The sequence below is a fragment of the Geotrypetes seraphini genome, chromosome 3 (genome assembly GCF_902459505.1).
Source record: "Geotrypetes seraphini chromosome 3, aGeoSer1.1, whole genome shotgun sequence".
Taxonomy (NCBI): domain Eukaryota; kingdom Metazoa; phylum Chordata; class Amphibia; order Gymnophiona; family Dermophiidae; genus Geotrypetes; species Geotrypetes seraphini.
Window position 1 is genome coordinate 355,327,127 of NC_047086.1, and position 21,925 is coordinate 355,349,051.

Genomic DNA, 21,925 nt, shown 5'->3' on the forward strand with positions numbered 1-21,925 from the left:
AAACTATCTCCTCCTAAACTGTGTTTGTGTGGCAATATCTGGGAAAACTTTTAATTGCTTTCCACAGAACAAGGCCTGCTTCTTAGAAAAATTAAGTTTAAGAATAGCTTATTTTTCCAATTCTGACTGTAACAATGTTGCTTTTTTTGGCTATATAATCCTTATAAGACTCTAGGAATTGAGAGACATTCAAACTATTAGCAGATACTAATTGATCAATCCCTCCTTCTTCAGCAATACATTTGGAACTCCCGGGAATATAGTAATGATTATCAGGTGCAAAAATATCCACCTGGGTATTTTGAAGAAAATCTTTCATATACATCCTCAGGAGCTCCAATGGTGCTAGATAGTGGGAAATAGGAAAGTTCAAAAACTGAAGGTTTTTAGATCTTATAACATTTTCCATTTTCTCCATATGAAGATATAGTAAAATACTATCTTTAATGTTAGATGTTACAGACAATTGAATTACAGACACAGAAGAATCTAATTTGTCCATTCTGTTTCCAATCAAAGCTGGGTTTCATGTTCAGTTACCTTACTAGTAATTTCTGTTGAAAATTGACAAAGCTTTGTAACAATACCTTGTAATGAAGTTTCAATCTGATTTACCGTTGTCCAAACATCTTGTAAAGTCTGTCACTAGGAGCGAGACCTGATATCATTTGAACAGGAGATATACTCAATAAGCTGAACGTTCCCACACAATCCTTAGGTGGATCCAAATCAAGTGATTGAAAGGAGCGTAATTATTTTCAATCCTTGGAAACTGAATCAGTTCTCCCTAAAGAGTTTAAAGCAGGTTGGAGAGGAGGTGACAGTTCACCCCGAAGAAAGTGAAGTGGATTGAGATAATAAATTTACTTTACCATCAGGAGGCACTGCTGAAATGGGGTGAAGATGACGGTCCATCAGACCTATTACCAAAATGGATGGTGTAATCTTCACTTTTATTTTCCCCATTCCTTTCAAATAAAATTTCCTGCTCCCTGCTCCTTTAGGGCTCAAAAGGGGCAAGTCCTACCTCTTTGGCCACATCCCTTTAGACTTGCATCTGCGGGCTGCATTCTGCAGCTTAAAGTTGTTTATATGAGGTAAAAGGACCTTTCCTCCTGACACGGATTCTCATCAGCTGGTGGCCACAGGGGTGCCTGTTTGCAGATCTCCAAAGTGCCTTCTGGGAGCAAACAGTCCTCTGAAACCATGGCTTAAAGATGTTTATATGAGGTAAGAGGACCTCTCCTCCTGACACTGGTGGCAGCAGGGGTGCCTGTTTGTAGATCTCCAAAGTGCCTTCCAGGAACAAACAACCCCCTCCTTTTTTAATACATGGAATATTTCTGATCTGGGCTTCCAGGATGGTATTTTTGAATAACATCCACGCCTGATATAAATTTTTGACCTTTGTAGCTGCTCCTCTTTCTTTTTGTACTATTTTCCTTATGTTATCATAGTCTCCTTTTTTAAAGTTAAATGATATTGTATTGGATTTCCTGTGGGTATTTACTCCAGTGATTATATCAAATCTGATCATCTTATGATCACTGTTATCAAGTAGCTCCAGTACCATAGCCTTCTGCACTAATTCATACATTCCACTAAGAACTAGCCTCCTCTTCCATTAAACTGCGCTAGCAGTTTTTAGCGCAGAGCCGTGCTGAAATGCCCAAGCTGTTCCTGACGCTCATAGGAACTCTATGAGCATTGGGAGCAGCGCTGGCCATTCAGTGTGGCTCCCCGTGCTAGAAACTGCTAGCGCAGTTTAATAGAAGAGGCCCTAGGTCTAGAATTGCTTCACCTCATGTTGGTTCCAGAACCAGCTGTTCCATAAAGCAGTCCTTGATTCCATCAAAGAATTTTACCTCCCTAGCATGCTCTGATGCTACATTTACCCAGTCAATATCGGGATAATTGAAATCACCAATTATTATTGTGTTACCCAGTTCATTAGCCTCTCTAATTTCTGATAATATTTCAGCATCTGTTCATTCTGGTCAGACAGACAGTAGTACACCCAGACTCAGAAAAGTAATTCCTTATTTTTCAGAGCTGTCACAGGTACTAAAATGAAGAAGAGACCACCTGAGAGATATGGTTGGAAAGCGAAAGGTTAGAGTCCAGGAGTATTCCTGAGCTGCGTGCTTGGTCTTTTGCAGTTATGGTAGTTGAGTCCCAGTTTAATGAGGATTGGCGCAGTTGCAGTATTCTTTGCGGATCCAAAGGAGTTCCATTTTTGAGATGTTTAGTTGTCATTTGTTAAAGGATATTCAGTTTTTGATTTCTGAGAGGCGGTTTAGGAGTTTCGCAATTTGGGCATCACGGTTTTCTCCTAGCGGTAGGTATAGTTGGATGTCATCTGCAAAAAAAGTGAATCTGCATTTAGTATTTGTGGGCTATGTCTAAGACAGGTCTACTGTAGAGATTGAATAATAGGGGGGTATAGTAGAGCCCCCTGCAGAACACCGTATTTGACCAATTTTGGTTTTGATAGCACATTGTTGAGCGGTACACTTTGGGATCTATTCAGGAAGGAGGTAAGCCATCATAACACGGTGTCTCAGATTCCAATTTCAGAGAGATGCACAATGAGGAGCGAGAGGATAGTCAATAGTATTGAACACTGTGCTGAGATTCAGCAGTGTCAGAAGGACATTGTTTCCAGCAGTTGTCACTGATGTCGAGAAGGACGGTTTCAGTATTGTGGAATTTCCTGAATCCTGATTGGAAGGTGGATAGAGATCCTTGTTTATTGATGGAGTGTAATTGGTTTAACACTATTTTTTCCAGGATCTTAGAGATGAAGGGTAGGTTGGAGACAGGTCTAAAGTTGCCAAGCACATTAGGGTCGAGTGTGGGTATTTTCAAGATCAGTATGATGACAGCTGAGTTCCAGTGTGCTGACACTATGCCTGTTTGTAGAGAGATGTTGATGAGAGGAAGGATGGAGTCTACAAAGGTGATTTTCACAGCCACTAGGAGGCATGGCAGACAGGGGTCTACGTTGGAGCCGGAAGGGTGAATAGTGCCTAGTGCTCTTTCACCTTTCTTTTTCCTGTTTCCTCCTGACTTTACCTCACTACTATTAAGTTATCAGATGAAAGTATGATTCGCTCTCTGAGCCATCATTGATGAGCTTGTATCTCTGTATGTGTTCTCCATGTCTTCTAAAAAGATGGATTCATCATTCAGAGAAGGTCATTTATCATATATTTGGGAACAACATATCTGGATCCAATTTCCTTAAATTCTATAGGGTTACAAATTATTTCCCTGTCCAAGTGGATTTACAGTTTATTACACTTTATTACATCAGGGCAAATGTATATTTAAAAATAATACATTTCAATTACCATGACATAAGATAGATAATTTAGAAATAAATGTCCATACCTTCAGATCTCACTGCCAGATATTCAGCCCATGGCAATATGAAACATCTGAACTACTCACAGCTGCAGACTAATCTGACCCAGATATTCAATGATGGGTATATGCGGCTCTTAGCATTGAATATTCGGCTATCCTCTGTCACCCAGAAGTTAACCAGGTTCTGGCACATATTCAAACCAGTTTCTGGTTTACTTTAGTGCATAATCCTCCCCCCCCCCTTTTTACAAAAGCTGAATGCTTTACACTGCTCCAATGCTCATAGGAACTCTGTGACTGTCAGAGCAGCGCAGAGCATTTCAGCGTGACGGCTAGCACTAAAAACCTCTTCTGCATTTTTGTAAAAGGGTGAGATGCAATGGTAAGTTAGCACATCCTTTTTGCTGTCCTAACTTTATGCGTTACTTAGCTGGTTGGTGGACTGAAAACCACCACTAACGGCTGAGTGGGCACTCTACCTACTCTCTGCCCCCAGCCCACCCCTAACTTAACTGGTTAGGAGATGGTCAGTGACACTAACCAATTAAACACTTCAAAATATCAGGTGCTGGGTCGCTCAATGGCCTCTCTTGTCCGGTTAAACCATTTAAAATATTGTGCTCTCAGCTTGTGTTGTAGAACATGTCTATGAACTAGAGTTTATTGCTAGTCCTCTGTATTACATGACATTCGGCCTCTTTTACAAAGCCGCGCTAACGGCCCCGAAGCCCATAGAGGTTTAAAGGGCTTCAGGGCTGTTGCTGCGTGGCAGCCGCTAGAACGGCTTTGTAAAAGAGGCCGATTATGGGCTTCTTTTACTAAGCTGCGATAGTGGCGTTAGTTCTAGCTGCGTAGTGCGGGATTAGCATGCGCTAAAATTCTGCGCACACTAAAAACGCTATCACAGCTTAGTAAAAGGAGCCCTATGTAGCATTTGTGGATATCAGTACATCACTTCTTAACACAAAATAGAATTCTCATTCTTGTTGACAATCTGCTTGCAATTAAATTCTATCTAAATTTGATTAAACATGATTGCAACATAAAGCTAACAATTTATATTTTAAAATTAGAATATATGTACTTTACATCTTAATATAATGCAAATATGAGTTTAAGATATCTTTTGTTTTTCAGGTTTTTGCCATTTTCTTCATTACGCAAAAATCAGAAGTACATTCCATCCTTTGATACATCAGTTGACTATAAAATGTGTTCTTTACGAACAGTACATCAAGAAAAATGGATCACTAAAAAGGTGGGATACCTCACAAGATTTGGTTGTTATTATTTCTAAAGCTCTAATATTATTCAAGGATGGTGGAAGATAAAATAAATTAGAGCCCAATATTATTATTACCTAGTTATAGTTGCATACAGCTCATAGATTCATAGCTCCTCCTTTCTAAAGGACAGATGAAAGAACATCTATGAATTGAGAAAATTATCTGTATGTTGCTGTAATGATGAGAATCAGCTGATCATATCTATGTTTCTATTAAGGATCTCCATACACAAAAGAGAACTAAAGCCCCTCAAGTCATAAAGACAGAACAAAAAAAGTGGAGATGACCAAGCAAATGTAAGCTAGGGAATCAGAAACCCAAAGGTATCCTTTGAGATTATTCTCAGGTCAGCATGGTCATGTTTCGGCACTACTGCCTGAATTAGGAGTCCATAAATTCTGAGATAAATACAATACATTGAACTGGTTCAATTCTATATCCTTCAAAATAATAGATATATCGAAATTGCAAAGTGGGATTGATATAAAGAAAACAAACAGCCTTTTCATTTTAAAGGTCAGTCAGCCTCTGTTCTATAATTCCATAATTGTATCCCACAACAAAAAGGAAAAACCAACCCCACGTGTAGTAATATATTCCAAGAAAAGGAGTGGGGAATGGACACGATCAACCAACTGTCCCTTTCCCACTCCTTTTCTTGGTCTATAATTCCATAAAGCAGACATGTTCTCCAGGATTGGAAGAAAGCCTTTGTGTTCCAGATTCTATTGCCTAAATTTGATTGGTCAGCCTCACTGTTTTTTTTTCTCTCCCTATTAGGGATGTATTCAGTTTGTTTTCACTTTGCTTTGGCTTTTTCCCTAAATATTGCACTTTTTTGTGTTTTATTTCACACATTCATTTTAATTTTAAAAACTTAAGAGCACACTAGAAATTTGTAATGCACATCAGGAGACAAACTGCATTGACCAAAATGTCATGTAGCAATATCAAAATAACGGATAATTGCTAAAAACTGACAATATTTAAATAATGTATTTTTCAGTTTATTCTTATTTAAAATTAGCATAATAGACAAATTGGCATGAACAATTTTAAAGATCTGGCATGACCAGCATGGTTTGTTCTTCAGAGGTTCTTGATGTCCATTGGTTCCTATGTGTTACAATGTATTGGATCCTTATGGACTACATTTTAAACCTGTTTTGTTTACATAGCACACTTTTTTTCTATACTGGCCTATTCTTTGATTTCCATTGGCTGCTTAAGTTTAGCATGTTCAAACATTCTATGCACATCGTCCTTTGTTTTTTAATTTTTTAGGTGACTGATTAATTTTTCAATAACACACAGGGTGTCTTTCACTTCCTAATTTCAAAACATCCTTGTCCATATCATTTTATCCACATCATGTCGTCTCCTGACTTTTTATCATTTTGACATTTTATTCATGCCAATTAGTCCGTGTCAATTTATACCATGATGTTTTCTCCTTTGTCAATTTGTTTGGGACATTTTCTCTGAGGATATTTTGTTATGGAACCCTTGATGATTGATTTATTGATTGTTTTCCTATGAGTTTGGATCCTGTACATAAACTGTTTTTTATGTGGATAGCCTTTCAAGCTGTTGCCTCAATACTACAAATCTTCTGAGCTCTATATGTGAAAGTATCAGGCTAAACATTATTTTGGATCTAATTAGTTTCCAGCAGTCCTTCTTTAAATATGAAGTTTGTACAGATCTAATCTAATTTATTCTTCAATTTATATACCGAATCCTTTCCCGAAGGAACGCAATTCGGTTTACAATTAATTAAAAAATAAGATAACATCTAGTAGATCAAATGGGAAGAGTACTGTTAGTTAGGATTAGATAGATATTTAAATAGTTGGAGGAACTGGTCTGAATAACTATTGCATAAACAACCAAGTTTTTAGATATTTCCAAAATTGCTGTAACTGACCTAAGTCTTAAAGAGTCTTTCAGTTTATTCCAAATTTCCACCAATTTAAATGACAAAGTTTTGCTAAGTTTCCCAGAACATTTAAGTCCTCTAGAACAGTGTTTTTCAACCTTTTTACACCTATGGACTGGCAGAAATAAAATAATTATTCTGTGGACCGGCATCGGTCCGTGGACCGGCGGTTGAAGAACACTGGGCTAAGTTGTGGGCCAGACATCGCCCATCTCTACCCAATCTCCATCCCAGACCCCACCTCCATAATAGTACTAATTGCACCTTGCACATCCTGTGCCTCATCTGGAAGCCTTCCCTCTGACGTTGCAACATCAGAGAGAAGGCTTCCGGTTCAGGCGCAGGATGCCTGTAGGAGCCACTGCCTGTGGCTTTGTGCACTGAAGCAGGTAGGAAGAGGGAGCTGGCTCGAAGATAACGCCGCATCGATCGCACCGTGGACCGGCAGTTGAAGAACACTGTTTTGGGCCTGATGCACGTGCTGGCCCTGTGGACCGGCAGGAAATTTCTGTGGACTGGCACTGGTACGTGGACCGGTGGTTGAAGAACACTGCTCTAGAAGATGGAAATGATAATTTATAAATTGCTGTAATCCTTGAATGACAGGATCTAATAGCATTCCAGCATAGAGGGATTGAAGGATCAAATATTCCATAAAGGAATTTAAAAACAACACATGCACACTTAAACTGTATCCTATAACAAACTGGGAGCCAATGAAGCTCTCTCAACAACAGGGACACATGATCGTACTTTTTCTTTCCAAAGATAAGTTTGGCCACTTTATTCTGTATAAGCTGCAGTCGATCTAGGCTACCCTGTTTAATACTCAAATATATAGAACTAGTTTTTTAGCCCATTACATTAATGGGTGCTAGAATAGATGTGTAGACTTAGGCATTTCTTTCTTTCTCTTTCTTTCTGTATGTCTGTCTTTCTTTCTCTCTCCCTGCCCCCTTTCTTTCTTTCTGTCTGTGTTTCTTTCTGTCTCTCTCCCTGGCCCCTTGTCTGTCTGTCTGTCTTTCTGTCTCTCTCACTGCCCGCTGTCTGTCTGTCTTTCTGTCTCTCTCCCTGGCCCCCTGCCTGCCTGTCTTTCTTTATGTCTCTCTCCCTGGTCCCCTGTCTGCCTTTCTTTCTTTCTTTCTGTCTCTCTTCCTGCCCGCTGTCTTTCTTTATTTCTTTCTGTCTTTCCCCCCCGTCCAGCAGCACCCCTTCCCTGCTCCCCCTGTCCAGCAGTAGCCCTTCTCCCTCCCTTTTACCTCCGCCCTATCCAGCAGCACCCATTCCCTGCTCCCCCTGTCCAGAAATATCCCTTCTCCCTTCTTTTTGCCTCTCCCCTGTCCAGCAGTACCCCTTCCCTGCTCCCCCTGTCCAACAGTAGCCTTTCTCCCTTCTTTTTACCTCCCCCCTGTCTAACAGCATCCCTTCCCTGCTCTTATCTGATAAGTCTCCCGTGTTTTATGAAGCAGCTCTGCCAGGACCCGCTGCAAGCTCCTTGTAGCGATAGGGAAATCGCCGCACTCAAACTGCCACTGGCTCCTTATTCAGCTGGGGAAACCGCCACACGTGTCGCAAAACACCACTGCCGCTAGGGAAACCTCCGCATGTGTCGCAAATTTCCACAGGCTCCTTCTACTGCACATGCGGGGGCACGGCCGCATGGAAGCATGGAGCTACGGAGATTAAAGTGCTCATGCGCGCTATGGATTTTATTATAGCAGATTACAGTAATCTAGCTGAGCAAGCACAGTGGACTGTACCAATAATGTATTTTAATTCATTTTATATTCAAACAATTTTTTATTGATGAAAATATGCACCAACTGCAGAACAGCATACAAGAAAACACAACAATGGTAAGAAATCCAAAAGTGGAACAAAATTTACAGTAGAGCAACCACAATAGTACCCCCCCAAAAAAAATCCCCCCCCCTCAGAGCAACAAGACATCAACACTGCAGCAATGCCGGAATGAGCCAAGGTCCTAGTTTCTGAGAGACCTCAGCCCGCGAGGGGAGGAAAACAAAAAGCACAGAACCCCCAAACTCAAACAGGTAAAGGAAGAGAAGAGAAAAAGAAGAAAGAGAGAACCCCCCCCCAAAAAAAAACAAACAAACAAAGAAACAGAAGATCCCTCTTCCACAGTGACTACCCCAACCCCAGGATGGGCAGAATTAGAAAGGCTCTCAGCTCTGGGTCAAAAATGGCATGAAACACCCAGCTGGCCAATCCAGATCAAAAGGAATTGAAGACCAAACTATGTGCCTGATGAAGTATGGAAGATAAATAGGGCTCCCAAATTCTCAGGAAATGGTTCTTTTGTTTAAAGGAGGAACGCATCTGTTCTCTTTCCAGTAACATGAGAGCATGAAAGTGATTCCTCCAAGCCCAATAGGAAGGGGGGTCAGCAGAAGTCCAAACCTGCAGAATCACTTGTTTAGCCAACATCCCTGCCTTACGAACTAAAAGCCTGTAAAAGCGATTAGAAAAACAGAAGGCCTCATCTTTTTTTAAGTTCAATAATTTTTATTAAGTATTTTAAAGGATACAAGAATCATTTAAAGTACATAGAAACAAAATAAAGCTTTCTGTATATAAAATATATAAATCTATGTTTAACTGTATAGGAGCAAAGGCTCCAATTATTAAAAATGTATGTAAGGGATATATAAGATAAAGATGAGAGAGAGCAGTAAAGAAAAATGAAAGAAAAATGAAAGAGAGAAGAGAGGAGAAGAAAAGGATAACAGGAGTGTCTAAGAAGATGAGCGTACATAGGAATCTAAGAATGACCATGGAGATTTGTTGTATTTCAAGTTCATGCAGGTTCGGAATGTAACTCTCTTCTCATATGCATAGGATTCAAATCTATGATACATACTCAGAGAGTTCCACCAAAAGGTATAATCTAATAGCGAGGGTGATTTCCAATTTTTTAGAATGTGCATGAGAGCAGTCACCAACATGGTATCAATGAGTTTAGGTGGACAATTTGATTGTGTGAAACATGGGTGTTGAGAGCGAAGGATTACAATGTCTATAGAGATTTCTTCTGAGCAGTTAGTAATAGATTGTATGGTGTTCCAGACGTAGGTCCAAAAAGAGCGGACTAGAGTACAATGAAATAACATATGATCAAGAGTTCCTTCCTCTTTCAAACAGTTCCAGCAAACAGAGTCTTGCTTTAAGTTAGCTTTCCACATGCGAAGTGGGGTCCATATTGCCTGCCACATAAGAAAGTACATTGATTGTGATACTCTAGAAGATAAAAGCGGGCGATTTGTTGATGACCAGAAAAGCTCCCAATCAATGTCAGAAAGCGGAGTGGTAAGTATAGCGTCCCAGTGCTTCATAGAGTGAGGTGAAAAAGTGAAGGAGTGATCTCTTAAAATACTGTAGAAGGATGATATCGCCTTGCCTTTTAATAGAGACAGAGAAGACCAGTTGTAAATAGTATTTTTGGAAGTCATATAGTCAAATCGTATATGCAAAGACGGCAACACTCCAGTGAGAGAACGCCATTGTGAATAAGTAGAAGAAGGCAGCGAGTATGTAGAGCACAGTATATCGAATGGAATTAACGAGTTGAGGGTAGACAATTGATGGACAAACCATATACCTGCCCGCTGCCACCTTTTCCATGATAGAGATTTGTCGTGATTTTGAATTTTGGGATTGTTCCAAAGGGACATGAGTGGACTAACATTAACTGAGATTTCAGTCAATGTATCTATAAGATAAAGAGCATGCTGCGTTGCACCCAATAAAGAGTATCTCTTTAAGTGCCTTGGTATTGACACCGTTAGTAAGCATGAGATATGTAAAGGCGTACATAAAAAACATTCCATTTCAAACCAGGCAGGAAGATCTTGAGTGGGAAGATTTTGAGTGGAGGAGTTAGTGAGCCAGTAAGCTCCATATTTGGCTAATGAAGCAATATAATAGTGATAGAAATCAGGAAAGTTGAGACCACCGTTGATCTTAGAGGCTTTCAGTTTGGCGAGAGCAATTCGAGGTTTTTTCTTGTTCCAAATGAATTCAGAAGGCCTCGTCTTGTCTAACAGGAATCCAGCAGGCGATAACACCAAAGACACCCCCAAAAGATCCTCCAAATAACTGATCAGACACCTCCAAAAACAACGCACCACTGAACAAGTCCAAAAGGCATGGAAAAAGGACTTCACCTCCCGCTATGGTACATTCATTTTATAGTTCTGTGCCCACAATAGATGGACAGAGGTGGGATAATTCTTGGGATCTTAACGTTGTGCTTTCAACACTAATGAAGCCACCCTTTGAGACACTTGTTTTCATCTCTCAAACATCTGATTTGGAAAAATGTATTCTTGATCTGTATTACTTCTTCACATTGAGTCAGATAACTTCAAGCACTTGTGTCAGATTCACCTTATACAACTTTCTACCATGATAAGGTGGTTCTTTGCACTCATCCAAAGTTCCTCCCGAAGATTGTCTCAGACTTTCTTTTTTCCATGACCTCACTCTCACCCTGGTGTGACCATGCTCCAACAATTGGACTGTAAACATGCTCTTGCTTATTACTTGGATCACATAAAACCTCACAGAAAATCCACTTAGCTATTCTTGTCCTTTGATCCTAACAGATTGGGAGTTCCTATCACCATAAGAACCATTTCTACCTGGCTTGCAGACTGTATTTCTTTCTCTATGCTCGGGATGGGCTGACACTAGAAGGTCATGTCATAGCACATAAGGTTACGGCAATGGCAACTTCAGTAGCTCATCTTCGTTACATTCCCATTAAGGACACCTGTAAAGCAGCCACTAGGTCCTTAGTTTGTACCTTTACATCCCACTACTGCCTAGAGAATCATTCCAGACAAGATAGTCGATTTGGCTGTGCAGTTTAGCAAAATGTATTTTGTACACGAAGCCAACTTCCCTCCTCTCTTATTTTATTTTCAGCTAAGGAGTCCCACATGTGAGAATATACTGCCTGTTTGTCCAGGTATTATCCAATTATAGCAGACAGGTATTCTCACTAGAGAATGATGTGGGGGGAAAAATTATCCCTGGCCCCATGAGCTCAGCCCCATCCCTGCCAGCTCAGTCCTCATCCCCGCCCTGTTCCCATGAGCTTGGTTCCCATCCCCCTATTCATACAAGCCTCGAATAGTTATGATTTTATACTGAACTTATTTTATTAAAGTATAAAAAGAAACAATATTCTGTACAATTGTCATTTTATAAATGTAAATAATGCACAGCAAGGATCAACAAAACCCCTGAATTCCCTCCACCTTCGAGAAAACTGAATAAGCCAAATTATTACAGAATGCTACACAGAAAAATCATGCTAACAGAATACCACAGCAACACATAACAGGAATAGTGTTAGGGGAGTGCAACTAGGGCAACTGCCCCCTTGTTAGAGAGAGCCCTAAGCCAGCTGGAAGCTAACGAAGCATGACCTGGGCTTTGTGGTCCCCATTTATGTCTAGCACCAGCTCTAGCAGGAAACATATTTCAAATCTGATATATTGTAATCACAAAATAAAAAATAAAATTATTTTTTTCTACCTTTTGTTGTCTCATCATTTTATTCTTCAAAACATGTTGGTCTGAGACACTGGTCTCTGTTTTTTTTGGTCTTCTCTTAATTCAATTGCCAGGGTCTCCTGACTATTTGGCATTTCTTCTTTCTTCATGCTCACCATCCATCTTCTATCTCTGTGTATGAATTGATCCCCATGTTCAGCATCTCCCTTCTCTATGTCTCCTATATGTCCCTTTCTAGTATTTCCCCTGTGCCCATCTCCTTGCCTTCATCATCTCACCATTCTATGATCCCCTTCTCCCTGTGTACAGGGAGTGGGGAAAGAGAGAGAGAGAGATCCAGGGTGCATCTCTCCCATTCCCTCTATTGCCACATCTAACATTTCTCCCTCTCTCATCCCCTGGATCATGTGCAGCATTTTTGACTATTGCCCACCAGCCCCATGCCCAACATTTCTCCTACTAATACCCCTCTCCAGCACCATTCCACACCTTTCCCTCCATCACTGTGTCCAACATTCCTCCTCCTTGCATCCCCTCAATCTGTCCCTTTGTTCCCTCTCCACCAACATTTCTCCCTCTCATCCTTATCTTCCCCATGCATCTCTACCACACTCCTCTCTCTCTCTATATATATATGCCCAATAATTTTCCTCTTTCTTCCTTTTCCCATGTGCACCAGCTCTTTCCCTCTCACACACTCATGCCCAACAATTCTCCCTTTCTCTTCCCTCCCTCCCTCACTTGTGTCCCAAGTTCATGCCCCCACCCTTCTTTCTGTGTCCCGAGTTCATGCTCCCCTCCCTGCCTTCCAGCCGTTGTTCCAAATTCATGCCCCTCCCATGTCTCAACACGATACTCACCCCCCCTCCTTTCTCCCATTTTCATATCACCTCTCTCCCTTACTTGTTCCCTTCAGGGCCATCCAGCTAGGCTGCTCCTTCCTAACTTCAGCCACATTTCATCTTTGCTGGGACATGGGCAGCTGCTCTCGCACACTCCACATGGCTGACCCACAAGCCTTTCCTCTGATGTCAGCTCTGACATCAAAGTGATGGCTTCCCTAGTTGGCTTCTTAGCTTTTTTACTGAACTGATGGTCCCGTAAGCCGACATCGGGTGGGAAGGCACTGGCACATGTGTAGAATGGGCCATCTTGAGACTTAAAAATTTTTTAAAGTGACCGTACACTTTAGCACTGTCTGTACTGATCTCCGTGGATGACGTCATCCATATGTGAGAATATCTGCTTGCTGTCCCTGGATAACATGCACAGTAAATGCACTTGTAAATCAATAAGAGAAGTTTGAACTGTATGCGGAAATGGATAGGAAGCCAATGAAGTGACTTGAGAGGGGTAATGTGCATTTAGTGACACTGACGGAATTCTGAATGGATTGAATAAGAGAGAAATGATTTAGTGGAAGACCTGTGAGAAGCAAGTTGCAGTAATCTAGATGAGAGATGATAAAAGTGTGGATAAGGGTTTTGGTAGTGTGCTCAGAAAGGAAAGGTTAGATTTTGGTGAAACTATAGGAAAAGAAACAATTGGCTTTAACGGTCTGTTGGATTTGTGCAGAGAAAGAGAGAGAGGACTCAAAGATGACTCCCAGGTTACAAGCTGACGAGACATGGAGGATGAGAGTGTTATCCACAGAAATAGAGAATGGGGGAAGAGGCAAGGAGGGTTTAGGTGGAAAGCTAAGAAGTTCAGTCTTGGCCATGTTAAGTTTTAAATGGCAGTGAGACATCCAGGCAGCAATGCTGGACAGGCAGGCTGAAACTTGGGCCTGAATTCCAGTAGAAATTTCTGTATTTCATAACTGCACACATCTCTGTGGAAATCTTTGAACATGCTGTATTTACAATAGGTATGAAATGTAGAACTAAATTTTCTTGTGTAGTTGCTGGATCTCAAGAAACTGGACAGTCAAGAGATCTAATTTAGTAACTATAATCTTGCAGTTGTGAAAACACTCACATATGTTCATATTTACTGAAGCAGAAATGATTGTCTTCCGTCCTTAATTAGAGCTGGAATTAGTTTGCTTATGCATTTTATACAACTGACTTTAATTGCAGAATTTAATGTTTGCCTTGTTCACAAAACTCAAGATATGACATTTTAAAATGTTGCTAGTTGATAGATGATTTCCTCATCTGCTTGGTTTTGGGTGAATTACAACTGTTCTATTATTTACACAACCCATTTTGGCTCTAAACAGAGATTATTATTTACAAAGCTTAAAGAAATACACTATTCCAAAGAATTAATTTAGGATCCAAAGCATATTGCACAGAACATAAAGTTGACCTTTACCGTCTACAGCATTTGGAATGGAGGGGGATGTGGAACACATCATAGATTTAATGTGGCACAATGCAGTCTGCAGAAACTTGGGTGGGACTGTGACTGCCTGCCCATTGCACCCGATGATTGAATCTGCTGTCACCAGCATCCAGATAATAATGAACATTCAGCTTAACGACCATGATTATGATTATCATAATTGATGTGCAAGTGCAGTGTGTGTGGATCATTACAGCTGAACTGTACAGCAGAGAAACATGACTTAGTTAAAGATAATTTTACTTTTATGCATTTATTGGGATAAAATATGCCAACAGAGTTGCTTCAGATAATTTTTGTAAGCTTTTTTTTTTTTGTATTGGTATCAATGATTATTTGTCAGCTGCAAAACTATCATTCTGTCTTTTCTGAATGGGTTCATTTCATACTAAATGCAACAATGGAATGCTTACATATTGTTATGAGATAATATACTTCTCCTGCAACAACTAATTACCGGTAAAAGTATTGCTGTTCTCTGTGATAACAGATCAGAGATTAGGCCATTTTATACTGTTTCATACTGCATTTATGAAATAAACTGACAATAGCCCATTTCTTGTGCATGGAATATAGATAATTTTGCTTAGCGGCTGAATGTAAGAAAGTACATTTCCTTTGTATTTCCCCCCTGAGGAATGTGGAGCCTTTTATAAAATATGTATATTTCAGAACCTTCAAGAATAAGTTTCAACACACATATATAGAATCCAAAATTTTTTTTTTAAACCCCACATATGAGCAAGGAGATTGAGAGGGAACATGATCGAAACATTCAAGGTACTAAAGGGGATAGACTTATTAGATAAGGACAGGTTGTTCACCCTCTCCAAGGTTAAGAGAACAAGAGGGCACTCTAAAGTTGAAAGGGGATTGATTCCGTACAAACGTAAGAAGGTTCTTCTTCACCCAGAGAGTGGTAGAAGACTGGAATACTCTTCCGGAGCCTATCTTCTTGAGTCCCCTCCAGGGATTCAAGACAAAGTTAGACAAGTTCCTGCTAAATAAGGGCTGGTAGGGCTAGTCTCAGTAGGGCGCTGGTCTTTGACCGGAGGGCTGCTGCGTGAGCGGACTGCTGGGCATGATGGACCACTGGTCTGACCCAGCAGCGGCAACTCTTATGTTCTTATGTTCTAATATGGAAAGCCGTAAGTTATTTTGCTTTTGTTTATTACCTTAAAGCCAAAAATATTTCATAGGGAATTAAGAGTATTAAAAATGCCTCATGTTTAGTCCTGGATGAAATGAGCACTTTTAGAAAAGTTGTGCCATGTTGGAACAAATGCAAAATCCAATGGGCAATTTAATTGGAATATAAATAAATGAAATGTGAAATGCATGTATAGTACTTCAACCTGCTCAAACTACACCTAAGAGATGCCCCATTTGAATTTTCGTGTCCCAGCCATCTACACATATTGATAGTGGTTTCTGAAATTAGAATTTGTATCTATACATATGCAAATACTACTATTTACATACAAAAATGCTTCTAAAATGACCTAACATAGTAAATGACAGCAACCTGAATGGTCCATCCAATTTACCCAATATTTACGTGCATTATAAATTCATGATTAAATTAAATTGTCTTTTTCTTTGTTATTTCTGGGCCATAGACTGTAAAGTCCACCCAGTACTGTACTTACTCCAGCCTATCCAAACCATCTCTTTGTTTGTGGGATACATACTGTAAATCTGCCCAGCACCATCCTCATGTTCCAAATACTGTGGTTTCCGTTGAAACCCTCCGAAGCCCATCCTAAGCCAAGTTGCCATATACAGGACACAGACTGTGCAAGTCTGCCCAGTAATGGACTTAGATCATCAATTTATATCATTCATGTGTTCATCCCATGCTTTTTTTAATTCCGTCACTGTTTTCCTCTCCACCACCTCCATTGTGAGGGCATTCCAGGCAACAACCATCCTCTATGTGAAAAAGAATTTTCTAACATTACTCTTAAGTCTACTACCCTACAACCTCATCTATGCCTTCTAGTTTTACCATTTTCCCTTCTCTGGAAAAGATTTGGTTATATTAATACCTTTCAGATATTTAAACATCTGTATCATATCACCCCTGTTCCTTTTTTCCTCTAAAGTATGCATATTCAGGTCTTCTAGTCTCTTCTTGTAAGTCTTTTGGCACACACCTCGTACCATTTTCTTCGCCTTTCTCTGGACCGCTACAAGTCTTATATTCTTCACCAGATAAAGCCTCCAAAACTGAACAACTTATACTGTACAGTGGCATCAACACTTCCTTTCTTCTGCTGGTTATGCCTCTCTCTATACAGCCCAGCATCTTTCTGTCACACTGTTTCATTGCCTTCAGATCCTCAAACACTATCACCCCAAGGTCTCTCTCCCCATCTGTGCATATCAGCCTTTCGCCTCCCAGCATATATGGCTCCCTCAGATTTCCACTCCCCAAATGCATCACTCTGCACTTCTTTGCATTGAATTTTAGTTGCCAGTCAGACCATTTTAGTTGCCAGTCAGACCTTTTGCAGATCCTTTTTCATGTTTTCCACTCTCTCAGTGTGTCCACTCTTACAAATCTTGGTATCATGCGCAAAAAGACAAACCTTACCTTCTAACTCTTCAGCAATGTCACTCACAAACATATAGAACTGAATTGGCCCTTGAGGTACTTCACTACTCACCTTTCCTTCCTCCAAGCAAATTCCATTAACCATCACCATACACCTACTTGTATCTGCTACTACTACTATTTATCACTTCTTTAGTGCTGCAAGGTGTATGCAGCACTACATTTAATAGACAGTCCTGGCTTGGAAGAGCTTACAATCTAACTTGGACAGAGAGAGGTGAGAGGAGTTGGGAGTTGAAAGCAGTCTCGAAGAGGTGGGCTTTTAACTTGGACTTCAACACTGCCAGAGACAGAGCCTGCCATAGGGATTTGAGCAGTCTGTTCCAGGCTTATGGCATTAAGTTTTCTTATGGGTAATTTTATAAGGGGGCACTTAGTTAAAGCTGTATTTAAGGTGCCAAACTGAAGTCTATTTTCTAAAGGCAAGTAGGTGCCTACTCAACTTTATATTGGCATAGGTCGTAGGTGTAAATATTTAATCTAGCCCAAAAGCCAGTGTAAATGTTCATGTCAATATTTGTTATATACGCATGTAAACTTCATCTTTGTGCACATTTATCAACAAAATATGCACCTTCATTTCAATGTACCTAATTTTGCACTGGTCAGTATTTTGTTAGAGATCATATATTGTGAATTTGGCCACATCCATGCATAAATGACTAAATTACTACTTAAGCAGGTTTTCACTTAATCACTTAAAGTATGCATCCCTAATAAAATTACTCTTGTAATGTGCATTTTAGTGCATAGACTTCTACATATTAAATATTTGCCTATACGAGTATGTGATATATTAAGACTAATGGCAAATTGGAAAGTCATTTCTTGACAATTAAATCCATTTGGATAATGATTGGCAAAGGTTTTGTCAGCAACTTGTTGAATTTTTTATAAAACCTGGTTTCCAGTTCTTTAATTTCTCAGCGGGAGAAAGCAGTCCCCCGATGATGACCTGGGGCTTTGAAAAATAAATTGATTCTAAAGAGAAAATTAGATGGTACTTATTAGACTGTCTAACTAGCAATCCAGTGTCATTTGTCTGTTGCATGATAAATGTCTTGCTTTGCCCACCTTCTTCGTTTAATAATTTCACTTGCATGCTGGTGAAAGCCTTGTTTTTTTATTCTTTCTGTGACCAACATTTTTACAGGATTGTTCTGATGGTGATAATTAGTTTTAAAAAGTTAATTGTAGAGACCATTTTGGTACATAAACCAGTTGGGTCAGTATTCAAAAGCTGTGATTAGTATGTCTTTTAGACACTAGCTATGGTATTTAAATCTACTGTGTGTACAGTATACTCGTATTTATCAACACTATCTGCAGAAATGGTATGCTGAAAATATATATTCAGTAGGGACTGCTGCTGGCCATTTGGATAGCAGCAATATTCAGACACTATCCAGTTAGCTAAGTAGTTGACGTTTTGATAGCCTTTTTGCTGCCTTAACTTAATCCACCTAGCTATCTAGATAGTGGTTGAATATTACCATCAATGCATGGAGTTGGCCAAAATGCCTAAGCTTCTTTCTCCCTTCTCTCCAGCACTGTCTAGACCAGTGTTCTTCAACCTTTCTACACCTATGGACCGGCAGAAATAAAAGAATTATTTTGTGTTCCGGCATCGGTCTTCAGACCGGCGGTTGAAGAACACTGTGCTAAGTCATGGGCCAGACCCCCACCCATCAATGCCCAATCTCTGCCCCAGACCCCGCCCCCATGATAGTACTAATTGTAACACTATTTTTCCATTCATTTTTCATAAATACTCACAATATAATCTTATTAACAACACAGAATGGTTAACCACAAAATTAAACTACATAAAGCACACTGATAGCAGATGTAAATTCTCAAAATTGACATAATTCAATCACTAATTTCAAAAATAAAATCATTCCCCCCTACCTTTGTTGTCTCCCTCCCTCTATGCTATGCTTTACCTTTTGGCCTGCTCCTGCCTGGTCATTTTATGCCGCGCCTGGTGTTATCTTTGAGCCAACTCCCTCTTCCTCACTGATGCAGTGCACAAAGCCACGGGCAGTGGCTCCTTTTGTGTCCAGCGCCTCATCTGGAAGCCTTCCCTCTGACGTTGCGACATCGGAGAGAAGGCTTCCGGTTCAGGCGTAGGACGCACATAGGAGTCACTGCCCGTGGCTTTGTGCACTGCGTCAGTGAGGAAGAGGGAGCCAGCTCGAAGATAACGCCGCATCAATCGCACCATGGGCCGACGGTTGGAGAACATTGTTGTGGGCCTGATGCACGTGCCGGCCCTGTGGACTGGCAGGGAAATTTCTGTGGACCGGCACCGGACCACAGACTGGTGGCTGAAAAACACTGGTCTAGACAATGCTGATATGGTCTCTAAGGATTTTCAGAAGCAGCATCTGCTATAAGGGAGCAATTACAGGCTACCACCTCCTAGTGGTGACAGAACAATGAGAAATGTGAAAGTGCATAATGAAATATTTTTGGTTAGCACTCATTTATTTATTTACTTATGTTCCCCTGCAAGCAGATAGAAATTCTTAGCTCCTAAATTATACTGACAAACAAGGAACCAGGCTAATTATTATAAAATAAAGGCTATTTATTTTCAAACAAGTAAACAACCAAAAGTGAACGCCCAAATAACTAATTATATGCAAATGTGAAGTAGCTCAGGAAAGTAAAGCATAGATGTTCTTATCAGAAAATTAGTTTCAAGTTTCAAGTTTATTTATATTTAATGGTTCGCTTAAAAATTCTAAGCGAATAACATAACAGTAAATATTGGGATAAAAACAGTTAAAAATATTATTATAGCTTAAAAATATTATTAACTTAAAAATAAAAAAACATGGTCATGACAAACTAACAATACAGACAATACTGGAATGATTGGAAAAAACATAAGGGGATAAAAGTTAGTCTGAGTAAATGCACACAAGCCCTGGTTAAGATCCTGAAATAATAATAATAACTTTATTTTTTTGTATACCGCCATACCCCGAAGAGTTCTAGGCGGTTCACATTGGTTAGACAGAGATTACAAGAGTTTACATATCAAATTGATCAGAGTTGCAAACAACATGGAGATAGTAGTTACAAGTGGTTACATATCAAATTGATCGTAGAGTTGCGAATAGCAAGGAGAGAAGAAGGGGGGAAGGAGGGAGACGGGGGAGGGGAGTGGGTCAGAAGGGGGGGAGGCGGAGGATAGAAAAGGGGAATTAAGGGTCTTGGTCTTGAAATAGGTGAGTTTTGAGTAGTTTTCTAAAGTCAAGGTAGTTGTAGGCCTTGAGGACCATTTGGGCTAGCCAAGGGTTTAGTTTGGCGGCTTGGAAGGCGTAGGTTTTGTCGAGGAATTTTTTTGAGTGGCATAGTTTTAGGGAGGGGAAGGAGAAGAGTTGAATTTTATGGGAGTTCTTATAGTTGTGGTTAAGGGCGAAGTGGGGGGTTATATAGCTTGGGGATAGACCAAATATTGTTTTGTAGCAAAAACAGGCGAATTTGAACATGATTCTGGATTCTAGAGGGAGCCAGTGGAGTTTGTGGTAGAAAGGGGTGATATGGTCCCATTTTTTCAGGTTAAATATGAGACGGACAGCGGTGTTCTGGATCATTCTTAGTCTCCTGATGGTTTTCTTTGTGGAGCTCAAGTAGATGATGTTGCAGTAGTCTAGTATGCTGAGGATGGAGGATTGTACTAAGAGGCGGAATGAAGTGTCGTCGAAGTATTTTTTTATGGTGCGGAGTTTCCAAAGTGTCGAGATACATTTCCTTACTGTGATATCAGTGTGTTTCTCGAGGGATAGATGTTTGTCCAGTGTTACACCCAGTACTTTTAAAGTTTGTTCGAGGGGGAATGTGGAACCATTTACTTGAATTGTGGTGTCTTTGATTTTGTCTTTGGGGGTTGCTAGGAAGAATTTTGTTTTGTCTGGGTTTAGTTTTAATCTGTAGGATAGCATCCAGAGTTCTATCTGACTAAGTATGCTTGTGAGGGAGTTAAGGAGTTCTTGAGTGAAATTGGTTAGAGGGATGACTATGGTAATGTCGTCCGCATAGATAAAGAATTTTTGGTTGAGGCTTTGCAGGAGGTTTCCTAGGGAGGTGAGGTAGATATTGAACAGGGTAGGGGACAGGGGGGAGCCTGTTGTTATTACCTCTTTAGCAATAGAGCTGGCATACAACTTAGATGTAGGATGAGGGTAGCAGGCAATATTAGTAAAGGATACCAGTCGAGCACTTGGGTTTGGAATGACCCTTGCAGGTCCAAGCAGTTCATCAGCAGAGGGGATCTCTGGTAGAAATATGAAATGATGAAATAAAACTCATTTAAAATGTAATTGATCTTTCTAACAAATAACACAAAGAAATGCAATAACAAAACAAAGCAAAGGAAAAAATTAATAAATATGGCCCTCTTTTACTAAGCCGAAGTAGTGGTTTCTATTGCAGCCCAAAGCGGTAAATGTCCTGGCGCTGTTCTGACGCTCCCAGGAATTCTGAGTGTCAGAGTAGCATCAGAGCATTTAGCACTTCAGGCCATGGTAGAAACCTCTACCGTGGCTTAGTAAAAGAGAGGGGGTTATATTCTGCATATATGGAACTTTACAAATTCCCTCATTTCAGAGGAAGGCGAGAAAAAATGGTGTGTGGTTTGTACCAAAAGACATATGAAAAAAGACTGAAGGACTTGAATATGTATACAGTAGAGAAAAAGAGAAAGAGAGGTGATATGATACAGACATTTAAGTACTTGAACGGTATTAATATACATACAAACCTTTTCCAGAGACTTAATCTAATCTAACTAGAAGACATGAATTGAAGTCGCAG

The 21,925-nt window shown here is 40.1% G+C and overlaps 1 protein-coding gene across 3 annotated transcripts in view; it reads left to right on the top strand.

Moving 5' to 3' along the window:
- SPATA17 (spermatogenesis associated 17) overlaps positions 1-21,925 on the top strand; it is a 293,753-nt gene that overhangs the window by 223,155 nt on the left and 48,673 nt on the right. For all 3 annotated transcript variants that reach the window (XM_033936576.1, XM_033936575.1, XM_033936573.1), the window contains one exon: positions 4,507-4,627. In XM_033936576.1, coding sequence (XP_033792467.1) covers positions 4,507-4,627 — 121 coding nt within the window. The remainder of the gene's footprint in view (positions 1-4,506; positions 4,628-21,925) is intronic.